At 33.3% G+C, this 23,189-nt stretch overlaps 1 protein-coding gene across 1 annotated transcript in view; it reads left to right on the forward strand.

Moving 5' to 3' along the window:
• Positions 1 to 23,189, forward strand: part of ADAMTS6 (ADAM metallopeptidase with thrombospondin type 1 motif 6) — a gene marked incomplete at its 5' end in the record, with an annotated part of 267,294 nt that overhangs the window by 144,622 nt on the left and 99,483 nt on the right. The window contains 2 exons of the mRNA XM_079702297.1: positions 4,281 to 4,427; positions 12,952 to 13,093. Coding sequence (XP_079558423.1) covers positions 4,281 to 4,427; positions 12,952 to 13,093 — 289 coding nt within the window. The remainder of the gene's footprint in view (positions 1 to 4,280; positions 4,428 to 12,951; positions 13,094 to 23,189) is intronic.

The following is a 23,189-nucleotide window of genomic DNA, read 5'->3' on the forward strand; positions in this document are numbered from 1 at the left end:
CCAAAGTTTATTTATCCATTCCCCAGTGACAAACACCTAGATTGTCTTCAACTCCTTGCTATCATAAATAATTCTGTCATGAACATCCTCATACAAGTTCCCTTTGGGAATATTTCTGGGATATCTCTCCAAGAACAGGATTGCTGGGTCATAATGTTTCCTCTACTTAATATGACCAAATACTGCTGAATTGCTCTCTGGAACTGCTGCCTGACCAGACTATAACTGTTGCGTGCTAAGATCCCAGTTTCTCTACACCACTGTCAACACTTAGTCCTAGGTAATGTTCTAATTTTTGCTGGTATGATGGTTTAAAGTAGACTCGTTTATTTTCTCTAAACACTAGTAAGTTTCATTTCTTTTGACAAACTCCTCACTGATAGAGTTTCCTCAGGAAGGAGCTTATCTGTAATATATATGTGTATATATATATATATATATATATATATATATATATATATATATATATATATACATACATACACATACACAAACACACACGCACACACACACTCACACTCTCTCTTTCTCCAGCCTGGTCAGTGTATTAGAGGGATCTTTTTTTTTTTTTTTTTTTTTTGTGGTACGCGGGCCTCTCACTGTTGTGGCCTCTCCCGTTGTGGAGCACAGGCTCTGGACGCGCAGGCTCAGCGGCCATGGCTCACAGGCCTAGCCGCTCCACAGCATGTGGGATCTTCCCGGACCGGGGCACGAACCCGTGTCCCCTGCATCGGCAGGCGGACTCTCAACCACTGCGCCACCAGGGAAGCCCTAGAAGGATCTTTTGAAGCTGATGTCATGAACGGCAATTGTAAACTCCCATTTCACTTTGTGTCACTGTTAGTGAACTAGTTGACATTGGTCAGGTCATTTCTGGGATTTCTTATGTTTTAAATAAAAGCTGCAAAACTATACATTCTCTTAGACACCTGAAACTGAAATCCTTAAGACAGCTTTCTGCATCTGACACTTAAACTATAAGGATTGTAAGTAGAAATAGAATTTAAGGTTTACTTCTTCAGATACTTGAGTTCATTAGTTTTTAAATCTTTTCCCATATATACTTCTGAATTTTTTTTAACATCTTTATTGGAGTATAAGTGCTTTACAATGGTGTGTTAGTTTCAGCTGTGAATCAACTAAGTGAATCAACTATACATATACATATACCCCATATCTCCTTCCTATACTTCTGAACTTTTAAAAACTATGTACCCTATTGTTTGGTTATTTTTCAGTTGATGTCCAAATTTTTTAATGTCTAACTAATTGCAAAGGATAGAATTTCTAGACTACTGCAAAAATTAGTATGTAAAAAATAAAAACCTCCTTTAAATATACCTGATTGAATCTAAATGCCATAGCAATTTGGTAACCATCATTATGCATTTTAAAAATACACTAACAGGGGACTTCCCTGGTGGTCCAGTGGGTAAGACTCTGTGCTCCCAAAACAGGGGGCCCAGGTTTGATCCCTGGTCATGCAACTAGATTCCACATGCGGCAATGAGGATCTCGCGTGCTGCAACTAAGACCCTGTGCAGCCAAATTAATAAATAAATAAATATGTTTTTAAAGATTATTTTAAAAATACACTAACAGCTTCTTCTTTTATAGCCAAAATTTGCATCTTTTTTCCCTCCCTTAACTCAATATGTCTGCTCTTCCTTTCCCTCCCAGAATATTAATCCTAATGTATATTTTAATATTTCTTAATATACTTTTAAAATATGTTTTTATGCTTAAAAGTATTTTTAATTATATCAAATATCTCTGTAACAAAAAATTTTAAGTTGCAATTACATTTTTAAAATTTCCTGTGATCATAAAATTTTTTTTCTGAATTACATGTTCATTACATTACAATTATTAATAATTGATTAGAAGAATATATACATATTATGAATTTTAATAATTAAATATAAAAATAAAGTTTTTGTTAGAAGATGTATCTTCAAATGTATATTTTCAATTACTGCCGTTACTTCATTACTGCTAGAATGAGGCAGGATTTTAGCACCAATTCAATTTCTTTATTTTGTTTCTATAGATGTGAATGTTGAGAAAATTGGATCACATAAGTAAATAGATAAGATGAAAGGAATTTATTATAGAAATATCACTCAGTTCTTTGAGCTCCTTTTGAATTCTTTGTCAAAACGTAACCATGGTGATCTATCATCAAATTTTTTAACAACCCATCAGCTGTTAATTTGATAATATCTTCCTATAAACTTGATGAAAACAAGAAACTACATATGTTATTTAATCAACAAAGTCATTCTTTTTCTCAGTGCTGACCCTAAATGTTTCCAGTTGTCTCTTTTCTTGACACCCATTTCTTATAGCCAAAGGCAATGAACTATTGTAAAATTATGGATGACTGAAAGATAAGTCTTTCCTTTATAATGTGGGAGAAATATGATTTCAAAAGACGCTTTACTTTATTTTTAGAAAAGAGTAAGTAAGGAAGTTGGGAATCTCAAAAGTGATTTTCTGAAAGCTATCTGTGCCTGCCTACAACTATCTTAATATTACTCAGAGATTTGTATGAGACTACTGCTAAAGGACATAATATTTTTTAAGCTATCAGTATCATCATTTGAAAAGAATCATAGTAGTAATCACATCGTAGCATCAACCTTTGAGAGAAATGTAGAATATTGTTTATTGAACTATAAATTTATAGTAAGGAATTTTTAATGTAAATCTATAGCTGATTGTTTTCACAGAATATATATCTAATTCAACAAACAGTAAATTCCACCATTATGTTCCTAGAAGAGGTTGACTTGAGTGTGTTGATGTCAAACACAAGAAGACTAAGTATTGATGTTCTTGGAAGGGTATTTGGTTATTTGGAAGGGCTCTCATATGATTCTCTTCCTTTGCTTATTGTAGTCCCTATACCTGAATTATTATTTCCTCCTCCCTCCTCCCGCCATACACGGACATATTATATGTCTTTATTATAGCTCTTTTATATTGTATTTATGAGGCCACTTCATTCACCTTCCTGAACATGTCTCAAATCTAATCCCACTTCTCTATCCTGTGCCCTAGTTCAGACCTACATCATTTCTTAATTGGTTATCATCTTCTCTCTGTGCTCCCTGGCTCTATTCTCTTTCCACTCTATTGTTTCCACCACAGAATTACTATAATGATCTGTCTAAAATACAGGTCAATTCCATATTTTCCTACTCAGAAATCTTCGGTTGCTCTTTCTGACAAATCTTCAAAGTCTGTACACTGCCAAAAGTATCAATATTTACTTTCATTTATTATCTTGTGATTATCTGTTCTCAACTATCTCTCTAAATTTTTTTCCAGCAACTATTCTTATCTGTATTATACTCATATCACACAAATTACTTATTCCCTTGAACACATATCATGGTGCATTTATTAGAATGTCACAGTGGACACAATAAGGATTTTTTTAGTGATTTTCACCTAAACTTCTGGCTACTTGTGATGAGAGGCTTAAATTTATTCATATGCAGTAGGTAGATCCTTTACAGAAAAGTTTTATGATTTATAATTGAGATATGTTTTAAACTCACATTGATAACACTAAGCATGGCTACAGGACACAGGAAAAAATGACAAAGAAAAGCTTTAAAAACTCAGGGAGGCCATGGTAAAGAAAAGGCTATATTCATAATCCTTAAATGTATCAGGATTTTTCAAAAGGTGTTTTGAAGACACATACACACACAAACATAAATTACATAATGTATTTAATTCTCCTTTATCCATATTAACAAGAAAAAGGACTTTTATGTTTGGCCTATAACCTAGAACTCTATGGGTCATAACTATCTTTTCATAATTCCCTTTTGGATTCAGCAAGTGAGGTAGCTTGAACTCTAGCATGTTAGAGGTAGGTTCTACTAACAATTTCAACACTTATTAACTGTGTGATCTTTAATAGGTTAATTATCTTTAGTTAGTTTCAGTTTTTCTCATCTATAAAGTTAGAATTACTATATATCCCCTCTCTGTTCAAGGAGAGACTATATCATATGAGATAACATTTGAGAGTATATAATAAATTTAAAGTGATTTAGAAATATATTGTATCATTGAATTATTCCTTAATCTCTTCAACATTAATTCTATATTTCCTTAGAGGATCTGGTCTATCTTGATGGAAGCCATATGTTGATAAGGCTAATAAATGATCAAATAAGGAAATAAAGGATGTATTGAGGTTTGTTTTATTTTTTCTTATTTTTTTCTTTTATGTTTCTTATGTTTCTTCCTTGTTAAAACAGTTTTGGTATGAACCATGATGGAATTGGAAATTCTTGTGGGACGAAAGGTCATGAAGCAGCAAAACTTATGGCAGCTCACATTACTGCAAATACCAATCCCTTTTCCTGGTCTGCCTGCAGTCGAGACTATATCACCAGCTTTCTAGAGTAAGTAATCTCTGGAGAGTGATGATGAATTGCTCCAGAAGTAAGCCATTGATAGAAGCCTAATATGTAGTGCTTCAAATGTTGCATAATGAGTAACTTTTATAGGGCCCAGTGTTCCCATATTTCAGGCTGTTCCCAAAATACTTAACTATATCATTGTGGCAAATTTTCTCCTGCATACTCAAACAGAACACAAACTGAACAGATTAGGAGAACTGAAGTGAGGCTGTAAAAGGGGTTGATACTGTGAGTGTTAGAAATGTTAAATAAATGGGAAGCAATATCAGAAAGAATTTAGATTTATATAATTTAATAGTGTATAAGCCAAGCTTTAATTCAGTGATTACATATTTCACTTTGTTGGTAAAAAAACTAAGTTCTCTAAGTTCTATAGGAATGCCAAAGTATCTAATAGTAACAAACAACAACAACAAAAAACCAACGCCCAGGAAATGAAAATGAGAAAATGAAAATTTGTCTTTGAAAATTTATTATAGTGACTCATCTTTTCTACAGTTTGAGAACTTTTTTGCTGGTCCTTTAACATATATTCCAAGAGTCTGGTTATTTAAGTATGAAGAATATAAATTAGCTCAGGTATAACTATGTTTAGGAAAGCAGATGTTTTTCCACATGTCATCTGCATCGGGCTCCAGGATTAGACTTTGGAAACTGATAGACTTAGGTCTCACTTCCTAACAGTGTGACCTTGGACATATTACTTAACCTTCCTAATATTCAGTGACCTCATTTGTTGAGTGAGTTTAGGTAGTAATACACACATCATCAGGTTGTCATGTAAATAATTATGTATAACACTGTAATGTATATAAAACACTTAATAGACATTCATTAAGTGGTATAGTATTATTTTAAATAATATTGAGGTTTTAAGCACTATTGCTCTATCATTACCTTCAACTATATTGTGCCATTTTTTTCTGAGGATGAGAGATTAAATACTTTGTGAAAAAGTGAGTCATACATAAAGTACAGGCAAGCAACAAAAATTCTTTTTAAAAATTGTCTTTGCGTGTATACACTGCCCGGCGTGGGGTGGATGGATGGTGGGGGGTGGCCGCGTGGCGTGGGGGGATCAGCTCGGTGCTTTGTGGCCGCCTGGAGGGGTGGGATGGGGAGGGTGGGAGGGAAGGAGATGCAGGAGGGAGGGGATGTGGGAACAGATGTATATGTATGACTGATTCACTTTGTTGTAAAGCAGAGACTAATAAAAAAAAATACAAAACAAAAAAACAAAACAAAACAAAACAAAACAAAACAAATTGTCTTTGTTCAAAGTTCACCTTAACATGATTATAGTGTAAAATTTTAGAAATTCAGATAGGTTATGTAGGGCAACATTATTCATTAAAATTTTGGTTCATTTCTGCTAATAGCCAGATTATATTCTTAAAACTTATAGTTACATATTTTTAAAAGCCCCAAACAAGAGATTTTCAATTACCTAGCACAATGCTTTACTCAATCAAAGATCAAAAGATAAATGTTTAAAATGGGCTCTTTTGAATTAATTAATGTGATGATGAAATTGAAGGAATTAGAAATTTATTTTAGAAGGTAACTCTTCTGAATAACCATACTATAACCTAACAATTTTTAATGTTAGTAATAGATAAATTATAACACTGTACTTTCCTTGTGCCAAAACTGGGTAAAGGGCTATAAAGATAGACCACAGAGAATTTGTTTGACATCTTTTGGTAGTTATTAACAGAAAGCACTAGCAGTATCATTTTCTGAGATGTTTTTAATGAGATCATATAACCTAAATATTAAACACTGTTGAAGATCTACTCTCCCCAGAAATCAAGCCAGTCTGGAATTTCTCCCTTGACTTGGCTCATGTTTTTATAATGGAATCTTAGTGTCTACCACCAGAAAGACAAACTGTATGCATGCTCAGTATTTCTGTGCATTTTTGAAGGCTTTCCTCTGCTTGCTTTTTTTTTTTTTTTTTCCAAGTACCATTTCTCTCTCCTCTATCCTGTTTCTATTGCACAGCCCATTTGCTAGGACAATCTCTGTATACTAAATTCAAGGACCGGTTTTGATCTCTTGCCAGACCCTGCTTAGTTAAAGCTCTATGAAGGCCATTAAACTCCAAAAGGGAATCCCTAAATTGCTGATAAAATACAGTCAAGAAATCACCACTGGTTTTGTCAGAGATGTAAAATTATTACTAGTTGCAATAAAGTGTTCGATTGAATTAATTGAAAGAATTAATCCAAAAAGCATTATGTAAGCCTTATTGCCTCTTTGCATTTTCTATGTGTAAGCATGATTAGTGTTGACAGGGTTGTAATGGGTTTAATTATCCCGTATTTTATAAAAATATTTCTGTTGTGCATCCTCATGGGAATGCTCACAAAGTTAAAGCCATTAGTAAAAGATAGATGTGAAGACAATGGGTAGAGATTTTGGGGAAAGTTGGTGCTTTTTTTTCCCTCTTTAATAGTAAACTGAACAACTCTGATTGTAATCTGACCAAGCAATAAAGTTTTTTAAACACAAGGCCCTTTAAAAAGGTCAGTTCACTGGAGCACAAAGACATAATAGTAACTTGCTTAAATTTCTTTTTTCCTCTTTATTAATGCAGTGGACTTAATTGCTTTAACAGCTATGTGTGATATTTAAAAAAATACAGTGATATTTTGATCAGGGATTGAGATTACATTTATGTTTTATAGTTGGCTCAAAAAGAGTCATAACATTTTATTTTAGTTTCTCTTCTGAAGAAAAAGAAATCTTGAAAGATGAATTGTTTAGGAACTGCAGCCCAGCCAACAGAATGCATACTTTTCTCTACTTAGTGACTGTATAGGCCAAAGATGATGGTGGATTTTAACAATGAGCTTTCTATGATTTATAGAGATTCACTATTCACTATGTTCAACTGAAAACAGTTTCATGGCCTTTAAATGCCAATAGAGTAAAAAGTCTCTCGTGTCATTCTGAAACACTAGGTGATATTGATCAATCAGGAGATGGTGTTTACCAACTCCCAATATTTTTTTTCAGATTTCTTAAACTCGGTGATTCAATAAGTGGTTCATGAATCGCCCAGAAGCCGTCCTGATTAAATAATAAAGAACCCATTACCGTTAAAATGGACGTGTTATGCCAGCTTCTGATGTTTTCGACGACGGCTTTGCAGGTAGTGTCCTTCCTATCTGCCTGCGGGACTTATTTATTTATTTATTTATTTATTTATTTATTTAGAAACTAGAGAAGATGAACCTGGTGTTATGGCTCACACTCATTGATGTCTGTGGGCTAATTTACCAGGCAGTGGAAGGCAGCCAGAAGTAATTTAGGCCAGTTTTTCATACATTTTCCACCACTCAGTGGTAGTACAGAGTAATTTCCTATAGTCTTCAAAAATCCTGGGGCCTCTGTGAATCAACTCTTGCTCTATTTAAATTAAAGTCTGTTATATTGTTTGAACTGTCAGAGATCCATAGCAAAATTTCCTACAATTCCAAATTAAATACAGACTAGCCATTTTCACAGAAAGGATGGAAGCTGAAAAAAAAGAGAAGCAACATTATGGTTGAAGATGAACTAGGAAGAAAAGTAGAGCTGCAAGAGAAATGATATAAGATGAACAGGACAAGCAAGGTGCTTACAATTCCTCTATAGCAATTACCTTTGAAAGTCGCTATCAATAATTTGAGAGAAAACAGATTTTATAGTTGGGACCTCTTTTTTATGTGGAACCCCAAAACAGCTTAGCAAAACAGATTTCTCCTTCCATTTATCTGACACATTTTGGGACTTCACTCTAACCCATAAATATCTTTGATAAGTCATAATTACTTATGGAGAAAAAGAGCATAACTTAGTAAATGTTACTAGTATAGTGTTTGTATATTGGAAGCCTCAAGTTCAGTTGTATTCAAGCATCCTAGTCATATAGAGGGCAAGAAAGAAAGGTCTGACTTAGAGTAACTCATTTTAGAAGGTAATAATATTGTTAGTTTTGTGAAGATTGATAAAGCAGTTTATGAGAATGTAGTAGGTAAGACACTTGACTTGCCATAGATGAGTTAACCTAATTCATTTTTGCTTAATTTAGGTATATTAGCACAATTTTGTGGGAAAAAGTAGGAGATGGTATTATCTGTTAACTTTTTGTTGTTGTTGTTAAGAAACTGTTAAGATATGTACAGGGTTATATAGAAAGATTTAATTCCTTAGATTGACCCGCTGTATTGTAGACTGAAGGTCTGTCCTTTATAGTATAATTGTTTAAGTGAAAAATAAATCTAAAATTTCAATTAGGAGTATGTCTTCATGTGTTCTGGAAACAAAGCCAACAGACCATATTTTACATAAGGATCTGTAAATTTTCATTGAAGACTCAACTCTGGCTCATGTACCTATTTTTAAGGCTAATTTGTGAACTATGTAAATAAGACTTCTCTAATTAGAAGTAGAATACATAAAACATGACGTTGCTATCATACTGCAAGGATTCTGGAAATGTAAACATACTTTGATTTACTAATTTCATAATCAAGGGAAAAGCATGTTCTCAAACTAATAGACATTTTTTTGCCTTGTCTTAGAAGCATAAACAAAAGTAGAGTGTATTAATTCAATAATTACCTATAGTGCTGTAGATATTAATCACGATTGGGCTTTTAGTTGTGAAATATATGCTGCTAGGGAATTAATCATAGTTCCACTTTTTATGTATACAGTTTTGATCAGGACAAGTATATCTATGCTTAACAACAGTAAGTTGTAATAACATCTCATATATGGAAACTACAGTGTTCTTCATTTCATTTATTAATGAGTGAGGTTAATGTTTTCTAAGTGAAAACATTCACATATGACACCAGGGCACAAACCAGCTATACTTAAAAGTGGCATTTTATGAGAAAATTCAAGATGATTTATATATAATATTACCACTATTAATTTGAAAATAGTAGCATAAATAACCCTAGGCTCAGTATCATAAGAATTGTATATTGATTAACTAGAACCCTAGATTAAATAAAAATTACTCAGAACTTCTTTTTGTTAAAAGGAGACAATTACAAAATATAAGAAAATAACTCATATCTAATATTTTTAAGAAAAGCATTGGTACCAGAAGACTATACAAAAATGTTTATATCACCATAATTTGCAATTTCCAGAAATTAGAAATAACTTAAATGTTTATTAATAGAAGAATGGATAAATAACTGTGGCATAGTCTTAAATGGAATATCAAAGAACAATATAAATGAGCAGCTTACAGTTACACACATCAACATGGATGTGTCTCACATTCATAACATTGAGCAAAAGAATAAAGTCACAAAAGAAAACCTACAGTATGACTCCTTTTATATAGAATCCAAGAGCAGGCAGATGAATAATTGGGAGATAAATAATTACTGAGAAAACCAAAGAAATTATTATTTTAAAAATCAGAATATTTGTTAATTCTTGGGGAAACAAAGAGGAGTATGATTGGGGTTGAAAACTGGGAAATTTTCTAAGGAAAATAAACAAAGAAAAGCACTCCTAGGGTTATATATACATCTCTCAGATTCATGTCCTCTACCTTCCATACCTGTATCTGTGATATTTCATAATGGTAATTGATGGTACAGAGGCATGAACATATCCAGAATTATTATCTTCCAGGAGTTAATTAATAATTGTGGTCTAGAGATTTAACTCACTTGAAAGTAGCAGGAAAGTGGCAGACAAGTTTTAGTAACATTATGCAAAAAAAAATACTTTCGTAGCTTCACCCTCAGTTAAGAATTAAAGTATGAAAACTATCTCACCCCCCAAATACTTTAATCAAGGTTTTACTGTATGTGATGTTTACGGTTACTAGAAGGAAAATATGTAGTACATTTTCTACCCAAAATGTACAAACAGTTTAAATCAACCTTGCACGTATCCCACACTTGCTATCCTGGAGCCAATACTAGTAGGTAAGACGCTTGACTTGCAAGCATTGATATTTTGTACAAATATAGCCAAACCCATTTTAAAAGGTCTTTGTTGATGCCATATTCCTAAATACATGTTCATTATTTAAAGATCTATATAATTTTTCACTTATTGTATTTCATACGGTGTTTTGTTCTTCTGCAAAAATATACTGGAAGAGAGAACGAGATGTCTAGATATTTAACTAGACCACATTAATACAAAGCAATAGTTACTTCCAAAGAATTGAAACACAAATCACTTTTGGGATAGGCTTTCTCGGAAGAATTTTCCCACAGGTGACCACAGTGCATGCCATTACTTCGTCGTCTGGAGGCTCCTGCAATGGTCATCTGATTTGGTATTTTTTACAGAACGTGAACTGTGATTTGAAGACCATTAATACCTGGGAACAAGAACTTTAAATGAAGCAATTATTCTTGCTTCCTCCTGGGTTAAGCCAATTCTCAGTTTGCTATCAGGAAAGAATTTTTTCCTCAGGTTATTTTTTCCTCAGGATCCTCAGGTTATCCCAATCTTAAACTCTTTTTGAGGGTCCACATACTTCTTCCTCTAAGTTTTTAGGTTAATTTTCTGTAGTAATAAAAGTAATTATGTACAATAATTTTTAATGGATTTTGAGTTGGTGCCACTTAGGTGAATATATCTTATACTTTCTTTGTTATGCTACTGGCAAATATTTTTATCTGTAGGATCCTGTACTTAAGTACTTCAGTGCTTAAAATTTTCCCATTGATTTATATAGAACTTAGCTTGATATTTTATTTTTATTACATATTTAGCTCCTTTCAGATAGACTTTTATAGTTTTGTTGTAGATAGAGATGAAACTAATATTTTAGGAGGAAAATTAGGAAATTAAACTACTAATACAATTATCTCATAAATTCTTCTTCCATTATACTTTTTCACATTGACCACTTTATCACTAACCTTAATAAAAATTTTGAATTTACTAGTAGAATTACATTTGCCTAAAATTTGCATACCCATATATTTTACATAATGAAATAAAAAGAACTTACTATTTTTAAAATTCACTTAGAAATAGTTTTTCTTGCTGAGATACATGACAATTTCTAAAAGTACAAAAAACAAAATAAAAAGCATTCTGTCATGAAATCTGGATAGTTGGGTGAAATAAAGTTGTTCTCAAAAAAAAAAAAAGTTCTCTATTAGTTAGACACCTAGAGCAGTGACAAATGAAATGATTATAATAGCCAATAATAACATCCATCTGTTCAGTACCACATTTAATATTCCATTTAAATATTTTTATTGTTTAAAAAATTAATCAAGAGGGGCATAAATGAAAGAAAAAGGGCATAAAGAAGATAATTTTCTATCCTTTGGGTCTTTGAATCTATCACCTTATGCATAGTATGGTTCAGTTTTTTAAAGGTATTTATTTGCTACTGTGCAAATATACATTTTTATTTAACAAATTTGCTTTCACATTTTAAGAATATGATAAAATTTTAAGTGAATATGAAACATTATTATGCATGGTTCTTTCTTACTTACCTATAAATGAAAATTTGTACTGTCCTAAATAATAGTTGAGGAACTTCTACTTGTGAAATTATTTTCCTTTGGCAAAGTGGATGGAAAAGATTTGGAAAAAAAAACACAAGTGCTGGCACAATTGACAGGAATGTTGGAAAAAATTTTTAAATGTTGGCATAGGAATTCTTTAAAAATTCTAACTTACTCACATGTGAAATGAAAGTAAAAAAGCATCTGTCCTATTTTATGCACACTGACTAAATAAAAATGAACAATTATATTTAGCAAAGTATAAAGCTGTTTAAACTGAGATATTCTCTCTGGCTTTTGGCGATCTTTATGTTATTTGTTCCACTGAATTAAAATATTATGTTTGAGTGCAAGCATACTTTGAAAAGCAGAAATTATAGAGAGAGGAGAACATTCTCTTTTCCAACTCTGATGATCCTAGATGAAATATGAAATTTTTGAGAGACTAAACACTTCTAATATACTTGAGAGGACAACTTTGGATCTTGGCCTCATCTGTCATTCAGCCCATTTGTTATTGAAATATTTCAAGAAGCTTTGGACATGTCTTACCACAGCATCTCTTGTTCTGCCCAAGGTGGAAGTATATAGATTAGGTCTTTAAGGATCACAACCACAATTTTTTTTCCACATTTTATGTTTTTGATTCTACTACCAGATGTGGTTATATTTCCACTGAAAACAAACAAGAAGCTTAGAGCAGTATGAAATTGTTTTGATTCCTTCAGAAATTAGTTTAAATCAGTGTTTGAAGGCCAACATGACATTTTTAGATTGTTTCGTGAGGTGCTTATATTGTGTCTTGGTGCTGGAAAAAAACTATTGGAGCTCTTATTCAAGTTTTAGTAAAGATATTCTATTTTTCCATATGATTATTTATTTGTAGAATATATTATTTTTCATGCATCAATTATTAAAACAAAGAGCTCAACACATGGTTTCATAACTGTGATTGAAATAGTCCACAGTGTACCTAATTTCCTTTGATCCTTTATGTTGAACAGTTCAGGCCGTGGTACTTGCCTTGATAATGAGCCTCCCAAGCGTGACTTTCTTTATCCAGCTGTGGCCCCAGGTCAGGTGTATGATGCTGATGAACAGTGCCGTTTCCAGTATGGAGCAACATCCCGCCAATGTAAATATGGGGTAAGAAGTCTTAATCCTTATGTTTAGTCATTTATATGTGTTTTTCATGACACAATTGTTAAGATGGAATTTTAATGAATGTAGTTTACCTCTGGTAACAGTATTAACACAAATATGGCCTTTAACACTGCTCTTTTTCTGATATAATTTGTAAAATATCTATTTCTAAATGTTTCAGTAATCCTTAATTAGACAAGTTTCAAATGTCTTGTGAGGGTTCTGGGCAAAATTTTAAAATTTTCTAACATACTCCTTTTTTAAGTTCTGAGTTTATAATACCAACTTTTGTTTGTCTTTGAAATATTATGATTTTGAAACCTCCCTGACTCCCCACCTTTTCTGGTACTCTAATAATTGGGTTAAGGGCATTTTTACTTTGGCTAGGAGCCTTTATTTTAACTTATACTTTTAGTATTGAGTCATTTCAAGTTGCTTTATCCACTGCCCACATTCTAACACGATAACTGAGTGCGGACAAGATGACATTAACCCAAATAGAGAAACAAGGAAAATTGCTATGGAAAAAAATGGAGGTATAATGATTGACTCTTCTTGTCTGCCTAAAAAAGTCTCAGTGTCTATCTCAAAAAATGTAGAAAAAAATTATTTTTTAAGTTTCATAGAGAAAGATTTCAGTGTCTAATAGAGGAAGATGTTCATAGTAAATACACAATAAAAGCATGTTGAGTGAAATAATAGGATTTTTAAATGAAGAGTTTGTCAAAAAAATTCAAAAAATATTTTAAAAGCAAGTTTAAGGCTTAGTTCCAACTTTTACACAAATAGTGTATTTAAAATCCCTTTTTAAAAATAATAACAATAAAAGGAATTAAGTTTTAAGGTAGTTAAGACTAAACAATATATGCGTTGTACTGTACCAATTATTCTTCTTGGGTACAGTACAAAAGAAAGTGATTTTTTAAAATATCCCTTGAGTGACAAGTATATTATTATTCCTGGTAGGCTTTGGCAGCACATTTTGTGCACTAGATTCAAAGATTGTGTGCAACTATCTAAAGATCTAGAGCCTTGAGTAAAACTTTGGCATTTCTTGTCTCTCTGTGAAGAGTCTGTACTTGTTTCTTGTTTCTGTATGGTTTTAGTTTCTTTTTTTCCCTTGGGTTGCTTTTTCCCTCAGAAAAAGTCAGTCAGACTTTAATCACAGTCTTTGTATGTACTTGCAGCTTAGTAGGTTGAATATCATGATCAAATGTGATTACAGATTTTCTGTTAGGTTATTCTCATCTATGGTCTCTCATTTCTTTGTTAGCAAGTGAAAATGTTAATCTACGTTTAGTGCTATATATTACTAACAAAGTTTCTTGGGTTGTAACAGATTCTTTACAACCACTTACACCTCTTAAGCTTGTGCCTGAAAAATTGGGTTTACACAGTTGACAGCACACACACACATACCCCCAAAACACACGTGTTTTATCTGGATTATCCCTAAGATTTTAAATGATTCTAAATGCTACTTTAGAAAATAATAGTGGCTTTGAAGGTGAGAATCCAGACAGGTAAACAAGTCATGCTTCAGATGGAAGCTGGAGGGAAAAACAAACCAGCCCTGATTTAGATGGCTATCTGAGTGTAGTATCCTGAGATGAATGCTAAACACAAGCACTGGAGGTTTAGAAAAGCACTGTAGCCTTTTAGTGAGGAGATACATTTGATGTTGAAGCATCATGAAATGATCCCTCTTTCAACTAGCAGGTCTCTAATGATGTCAGGGAAGATTTTAAACAATGATCTGCAGAACGACCCAGAACTGCAGCAGTGGTCAGCTTTCCATCTCCGTCACGTGGTCATTGTGGGGATTATCAATGACTACATCTGTAGTTATGAACAATCTTGCCTGAATTCTTTGTGAGTAGGTTCATTAATATACATTTGGCAATTTACCAGTGGAACAGAATAGAGACCCAAAAATGAACCTATGCATATACGATCAACTGATTTTCAATCAGGGTGCCAAGAATACACAATGGAAAAAGGATAGTCACTTCAATAAATGGCTTTGGAAAAACTGGACAACCACATTCAGAAGAATAAAACTAGACCCTTATCTTACAACAGATGCAAAAATTAACTCAAAGTGGATTAAAGACAAATGTAAAACCTGAAACTATAAAACTACTAGAAGAAAATATAGGGGAAAATCTTCTTGATTTTGGTATTGGCAGTGATTTCTTGATATGAAAAGTACAGGCAACAAAAGTAGATATAGACAAGTGGTACTACATCAAAATAAAACGCTCTGCACAGCAAAGGCAGTCAACAAAATGAAGAAGCAGTTTATGGAATTTGGAGAAATTATTTGCGAACCATATACCTGCTAACAGGTTAATGTCCAAAATGTATAAGGAACTCCTACAGTTTTAGCAAAAAAGCAAGTAATCCAATTTAAAAATGGGCAAAGGAACTGAATAGACATTTCTCAAAAAAAGATATACGAATGACAAACAGGTATATGAAAAGTTGCTAAACATCACTAATCATCAGGAAAATGCAAATCAAAACTGCAATGAGATATCACCTTACACCTGTTAGGATGGTTATTATATAAAAAAAAAGATAACTGGTGTTCACAAGAATGTGGAGAAAAGAGAATTCTTATACACTGTTGGTGGGAATGTAAATTTGTGCAGCCACTGTGGAAAACAATATGGAGCTTTCTCAAAAAATTAAAATTAGAACTACCATATTATCTAGGCTTCCTACTCCTGGGTGTATATCCAGAGGAATTGAAGGCAGGATCTTTGAGTGTGTATTCTCATATTTATTGCAACATTATTCACAATAGCTAAGACATGGTAGCAACCTAAGTGTTCATTGACCACCAACAGATTTTACTCAGCAACAACTTTTTACAGCGAACACCAGCTAACTTGTTCTTGAAACCTTTAGAAAGTTAAAGAGTATGACGAGCATGCAAAGTGCTTTTCATTTACCTGGCACATGGCAGATATTCTATGCATGTTTCCCTTCCCTCTGTGAATATCTATGTCATCCATGATACCATCCTATATAGCTGATATGCTAATAGTGCTTTAGGAGAATCTGAGCCATCTGTACTTCGGGGACCATGTTAAGATACTCTAAGGGTCACATTTTGACTCATTCTCTTCCTTCACTCTCAGCTCACATGCAGTTTCTCTTCAGACAGATTTTCTGTCTGATCCATCTATATGCAAAGGCTTCTCCCATTTACTTACATTTTTGCTCCCAGTTAAAGCATAAAGGAAATTATGCTTTTTATTTCCATCATAGCACTTATTACAATCCATAATCATTTTGCTTATTTGATTGCTTGTTAATTAGTTAAATGTGATCTTCTAGGTAAGGCCTTTCCTAACAACCTTATCTAAAATTGTGCATGCATGCATGCACACACGTACACAAACACACTCACTTCTTGTCATTTTTCCTTGTTTTATTTTAACCCTTACCATTTGTTACTTTCTAACATACTATGTATTTTACTTGTTCATCTTGCTTACTGCCTGCCTGTTTATTCATGGCTATTTATAAAGTGAGTAGCACAATGCCTGCCTCATAATAGGAGCTCAGAAAATATTTGGTGAATAAATGAGTGAGAAGAATTATCTGGTAAAGAAAGAGAGGAGTAAATTGATACAGCCACTATGGAGAACAATATGGAGCTTCCTCAAAAAACTAAAAATAGAACTACCGTATGACCCAGCAATCCCACTACTGGGCATATACTCTGAGAAAACCATAATTCAAAAAGAGACATGTACCACAATGTTCATTGCAGCACTATTTACAATAGCCAGGACATGGAAGCAACCTAAGTGTCCACTGACAGATGAATGGATAAAGAAGATGTGGCACATATATATACAATGGAATATTCCTCAGCCGTGAAAAGAAACGAAATTGAGTTATTTGTAGTGAGGTGGATGGACCTAGAGTCTGTCATACAGAGTGAAGTAAGTCAGAAAGAGAAAAACAAATACTGTATGCTAACACATATAAATGGAATAAAAAAAAAAAAGGTTCTGATGAACCTAGGGGTAGGACAGGACTAAAGACACAGACGTAGAGAATGGACTTGAGGACAGAGTGAGGGGGAAGGGTAAGCTGGGACGAAGTGAGAGAGTAACACTGACATATATACACTACCAAATGTAAAATAGATAGCTAGTGGGAAGCAGCCGCATAGCACAGGGAGATCAGCTCCGTGACCACCTAGTGGGGTGGGATAGGGAGTGGGGGAGGGAGACGCAAGAGGGAGGTGATATGGGGATATATGTATACATACAGCTGATTCACTTTGTTATACAGCAGAAACTAACACAACATTGTAAAGCAATTATACTCCAATAAAGATGTTAAAAAAGAGAGAGAGAGGAGAGAGGACCTTTGTGAAGACTATGAGGCTGTGTATTTGAAGAGCTGAGAGAAGGCCAGTGAGGCCGAAGCTCTCAAAGCAAGCATCATATACATGAGGCAAGAAAAGAGTAGGATCCAAATCAGACTTATAGGCCATGCTAAGAATTCTAGGTTTTTGGGCTTCCCTGGTGGCGCAGTGGTTGAGAGTGCGCCTGCCGATGCAGGGGACATGGGTTCGTGCCCTGGTCTGGGAGAATCCCACATGCCATGGAACGGCGAGGCCCGTGAGCCGTGGCCGCTGAGCCTGCGCGTCCGGAGCCTGTGCTCCGCAATGGGAGAGGCCACAACAGTGAGAGGCCCGCATACCGCAAAAGAAAAACAAACAAACAAAAAACAAAAAAGAATTCTAGGTTTTTAAGAGCAATGGAAAACTACTGAAAGATTTTTAATGAATGAAACCAAGAGAACTTATTGATGTGCAGAGAATCACGGAATTTCAAAGACACATTATCTTAGGAAACAAATATGATTTTGTAATCTGGGAAAACCATATTGGAAAATTGATGACTTTTGTAAAGTGATCTATGTCCTCTTCCCTTCCCTTTTCTCTTCCCCTCCAAAAACACCCTACACAGAGTACTAAAGCAACTCTGCCACTGATAATACTCCCTTATAGCAATGCCCTTGTTTTTCTAGGGAATTGCAGATTTACTCTTATTTTATGAGAGGGTGCTGCTCCATAATTTTATGAAATGAATGGAGGTGTTTATGTACAAAGTATGTGGGCTCCATAATTTTGACTTTAATATTTCAGAATCCCAGTGTATTGTGGTGGAAACAGAACATACAAAAAGAAAATATGACATTACTTTGGAAGCTTTAAGACTTCTCATTCATTTTGAATCTTTCCAGGGGAAATATGTTTGTGGCAAGTGCTCTGTTTTACTTACAGATCATTAAACTTTTTAATGTTTCTCTTCTACATACCTCAATTAAGTGATTAATGATAGAATAATCTGCAAATGGCTAAGTGTACTATATTTGTTCCATACTTTAAGTTATGAGAGATTTTTAGGATCTAATATTAGACATGGAAGATCAAGGGAATATATATGTTTATATATAAAATTGGATTTATTAATTTATAGTAAGAAATGTAGCCTCTCTGTTTATATTCAGTCAACTGTACTGAAATCTGAACAATTTTATTACCTAAGGAAGTCTACCCAGTAGACAAATTTATTATCAAAAGTTGTCTGGTAAGCATAGAATTAAAATACAGGAGAGTATAAATTATTTTTATTTAACATGTTAATTAATATCTTTAATAATCATGCCATCAAGCTGTGTCTGCCTGAAGTATAGCTCTTTGGAGTAAGGGTGACCTGCTAAAGATAAGATATTTGAGTTCTCTAATCAGGGTATTATCCCTGTGGAGTGTACTTAACACAGACCTCTTTTGTCTCTTAGACTCGGTTTTTAATATTTTCATGGTTACTCCCTTTTGTTTATTATTTTATCACTATCAATTAGCTAAGATTCAAGTAATTTTTGCTTTCTCATTGAGAATCATTCCAATAAAAATACTTCATTAGTCTTTTTAGGGTACTGTTGGCTAGCTACCGAATTTTATTTTATTTTATTTTATTTTATTTTTTTGTGTGGTATGCGGGGCTCTCACTGTTGTGGCCTCTCCCGTTGCGAAGCACAGGCTCCAGACGCGCAGGCTCAGCGGCCATGGCTGATGGGCCCAGCCACTCCGCGGCATGTGAGATCTTCCCGGACCGGGGCACGAACCCGTGTCCCCTGCATCGGCAGGCGGACTCTCAACCACTGCGTCACCAGGGAAGCCCCCGAATTTTATTTTTAAGAGATGCAGATAACTTGGGAGAGGATGATAGTGAAATACTTAGAGGTACATATAAGGGAAGTTTAAAGAAATTGAGTTTGAATAGCCTGTGAAAAAGAAAGCTAAATGTTGGCTTCAAAATCACTTTCAGGCTTTGGAACATTTATTATAGTTTGATTCCTGGTAACAAATTGTTCTCCTTCCCCACCAAGAGCATAAAAAAACACAGTCGCCTTAATTTTTACAGCTGGAGGTTATAGATTAGGTAGTAGGAAGAATTTCAAGTTATTAAATATTGAAATTTTGTACTGAGGGAAATTGTAGAATCACTTTCCTTGAGGATTTTAAGGTGGCATAAATATTCTACAATATGGTTTGATATGGGCTTAGGGAATAAAAGGTATGGAATTGTTTTAACACCTCAATATTCTTTTGGAGTCCAAACATATATATCAGGCATATACTTGACAAGAAGTTGACGTAATTTTTATTTTTCCTTGAATTTCAAGCCAAAATCATAGGTTCATAATCATTTGTATTCTTAGAGATCAGTAGTTTTTACTCTGGGTTTGCTTCTTAAAAGTACTTTTTTAAAATAAGTTAATAATTTTTAACCCTTTTAAATTGATAATTGTTTAATCTACATTTCTAGATTTGTTTTTTGTTTATATATGTATATATGTGTGTGTGTATTTAATGTATATATAATATACATATATAACAAAAAACATATATAGATATAATCTTTTTTTTTTTTTTTGCTTTTTTTAGGATCTCTTGCACTTAAATTACCGACATAACAGGATTAACCTATTTAAAACTGAAGTAAGGGTGCATGATTCTCTTTCTTCAAATGCCTACTAAATAAATACCTGGAGCCAGGCCACAGGGTCACCATATGTTGGTTTTCAGTTTTCCTTTGTGTGATACAATGATAAGTAACCTTTCTAATCACTGATGCTCCTTCTTGACTTCTTCAGTGCTCTGCTCTCCCCCTGGGCCATCATGATCCTTTATTCCAAACAGCTGTGGAGAGATATTACCGATAGGATAATGAGGACAAAGAGAACATTTCATATCCGGAAGCAAGGACCCAAGATGGCCTAGGCTTTAGGGTTTCCCAAGGGCAGAAAATTTGTGTGTATATCTTTATTGATCTTTACAGTTGTTTAAAAAATTAAAAAACAAAAACCATCTAGCAATAAAAATGCCATTTTCTCTTCATATACTGTTTTACTTTCTTAATGATACAATAGTTGTGAAATGGTTTTGCGCTTTTATGATTTCCCTTTCCCTCTTATGTAAACTGCAAATTTTAATTTTCCCAGGTAAATCAAAGGGCTTTTCTTCCCATTTTTTAGCATCATTTAATAGCTATAGTTACTTGAAAAGAATGGAAACATTAGAAAAGATAATCCTAATTTCTTTTATTGTACTGAAAGGGTCTTTGACTGTAAAATAATCAACTATTCTATTCTGATCAAAGGAGCCCGAATTCAGTTCTTTACAAAGTTATTTTCTGAATATCAGGTAAATTATTCTTCATTAGGTAATTACTTTAAAGCCCTCTCTATATATTTTTAATTATGATTTATACTTGCTAATATTTTCATTGTTATTAATGTTTGCAAACCGTGTCATTCATTTGAAAAGTCAAATAGAATAGAAATCTGGGAGTTGATATTAAAATTTTAAATAAGTAGGAATGTTTTAAATGTCTTGTCTTTTGGAAGACCATGAAACGCTTTTGAGGAGTATGTTAACAGTATCCTTAAGTGGTGATGTTACATTTAGAAGTTCCAATAATAATAATGTATAAGTTGGTGCCTAAGCTCATATATTGAATGGGTATATTATGAATTAGTACATAATAGTCTTAATTTGAGATATCGTCCTTTAAAATACGGGTAAAGGGTAGGAGGATATTACGAACATTTAGTGAGTTTTTGTATTATATTAAAATACAAGTAAACCTTTACTAATCAGGCTTAATTGGCCAATGACTTTATTCAATTTTGATACATTTAAAAGAAACTGAAAATTAGCTTAATTATGGAGATATTTTGGGCATTGATATCAGATAGCTGATTCAAATCCAGATTTAGTTAGGACTGAAGCAAATTGCTAAGTCTTTCTGAACCTGTTTCTCATGCTTTCTAAGATAAGAAGATTGTCATGATGATTAAATGAGATACAAAGATGCCTAGCACAGTAGTTAACAGTATACCCTGAAAAAAATGTTAGTTTCTTTCTTTTTTTCCTGCCTACAACATTGCTGCTAAGAGGTTATTTAGTGTATGCTGGAGTATCTCCAGTGATGGGAAATTTCAGTTTTATTTTATGATTGTTCAGGTCTGACTTTTGGAAGATTTTCTGTACATTGAACTGAAATCTGCATAGCCCCCAGCTTTTCTAAACCTTTTTTGCCCTTTTATTGAGAAATAATTGACATAGATCACTGTATAAGTTTATGGTGTACAGCATGATGGTTTGATCAACCATGGTCTAGGATCTAGCAGTTTAGAGAAAGAAGGGTATTTCTGAAAGTATGAAATTGTTCTCAGATTCTTTCAGGAAGTGTACCTCTTGCTTTCTCAGTAAGAAATAAAATTTTCTTGTTTTTTGTCTTCTAAGAGAATATTTTTTATCTTGGGATTCTTAATTGGGGTATCAAAATCTTTTTTAACCAAGTTAATATTCTAGATGAGAGATCTATTTGAAAACTCTTGAGTCTTCTCCAAGACTAGCTTAACATCTTGAGAGTGTTTCCCATCCTTAGATTTCTAGTCCCGTACTTTAAACAACAATCTGAGAGAAGTTAATGCCCTAGCAGAATTCAAATCCCCGAGAGCCCACTAACATAATAAAATCTTTTAAAAGCAAGAATCAAACTTTCAAAATGTGTCATTCCCTAAAGGATAAGAGGGCTTTATCAGAGGACTGTATTGTGAATCTTGAGATTAAAGTTTTGGAAAGAGTATCTTGAGCACTTGCCATTTTGGGTAGAGATTTTCAAGGCATTTTTGGAAAATAGAGTTTCTATAACTTGACTGAATAGTATGTTTTCCTAATGGGTTCTATGAATACTGTCCTTTTCAATGATAGAATTTTCATTGCATAGTTCTGTCCAAAGAAACTTTAGGCTTCTTTTACTTCTGTCTAAAGTAATCATAAAATATCAAGAGGATGGTCCAGGATTATGGATAATTTTGTTAGCAGTTTCCTAATACATTGTCCCAGCAATGCGTCTCTGTTTTTCTGAACATATTTCTCTTTGAATATGAATATTTTTGATACATGGGATAATATTTTAAGAGCTTAAAATGGTAATCCTACTGCTTTTAAAATAAACTGAGAATATATTTAGGAACATATAGTAAGAAACCATCTCCTATAGAAAAGGAAGAATAAAGTAGTATAAATAACATTCTCTTTAAACAGAAACTGAAGCTTTGAAAGAAAGTAGAATTTGTAATATCTTGGATTGTAAGAACAGGAAAGTTTTATCTTTATATTATGATCCACAGCACATGTTTTTCTTTTCTGATGTTTTAACTTTCTTCTAGCTCAGTAATTCTCCACATGGAATTTAAAGTAGATGAATAAATTAGATATAATATATAAATTTTAAAAAGTATTTTAAAAGTCTAATATAAATTTTATGTCTCTTTCTCTGTCTGGTGGAGTGGAGCACCCTAAAGAGGGGCCCAAAAAGATTCTTTCTTTTTGCTATACTCTGTGAGGCATCTCCATTTGTAGTAATGGTTAACCAGTGAATTCAATGTTACCGCTGTATTTCTGAATTGTGTTTATGTGACATAAATTATTTAAAAAATTTTTAAATTAAGATATAATTGACAAATAACATAATGTTAGTTTCAGTTGTAC

The sequence above is a fragment of the Hyperoodon ampullatus genome (genome assembly GCF_949752795.1).
Source record: "Hyperoodon ampullatus genome assembly, chromosome: 4".
NCBI classification, from domain to species: domain Eukaryota; kingdom Metazoa; phylum Chordata; class Mammalia; order Artiodactyla; family Ziphiidae; genus Hyperoodon; species Hyperoodon ampullatus.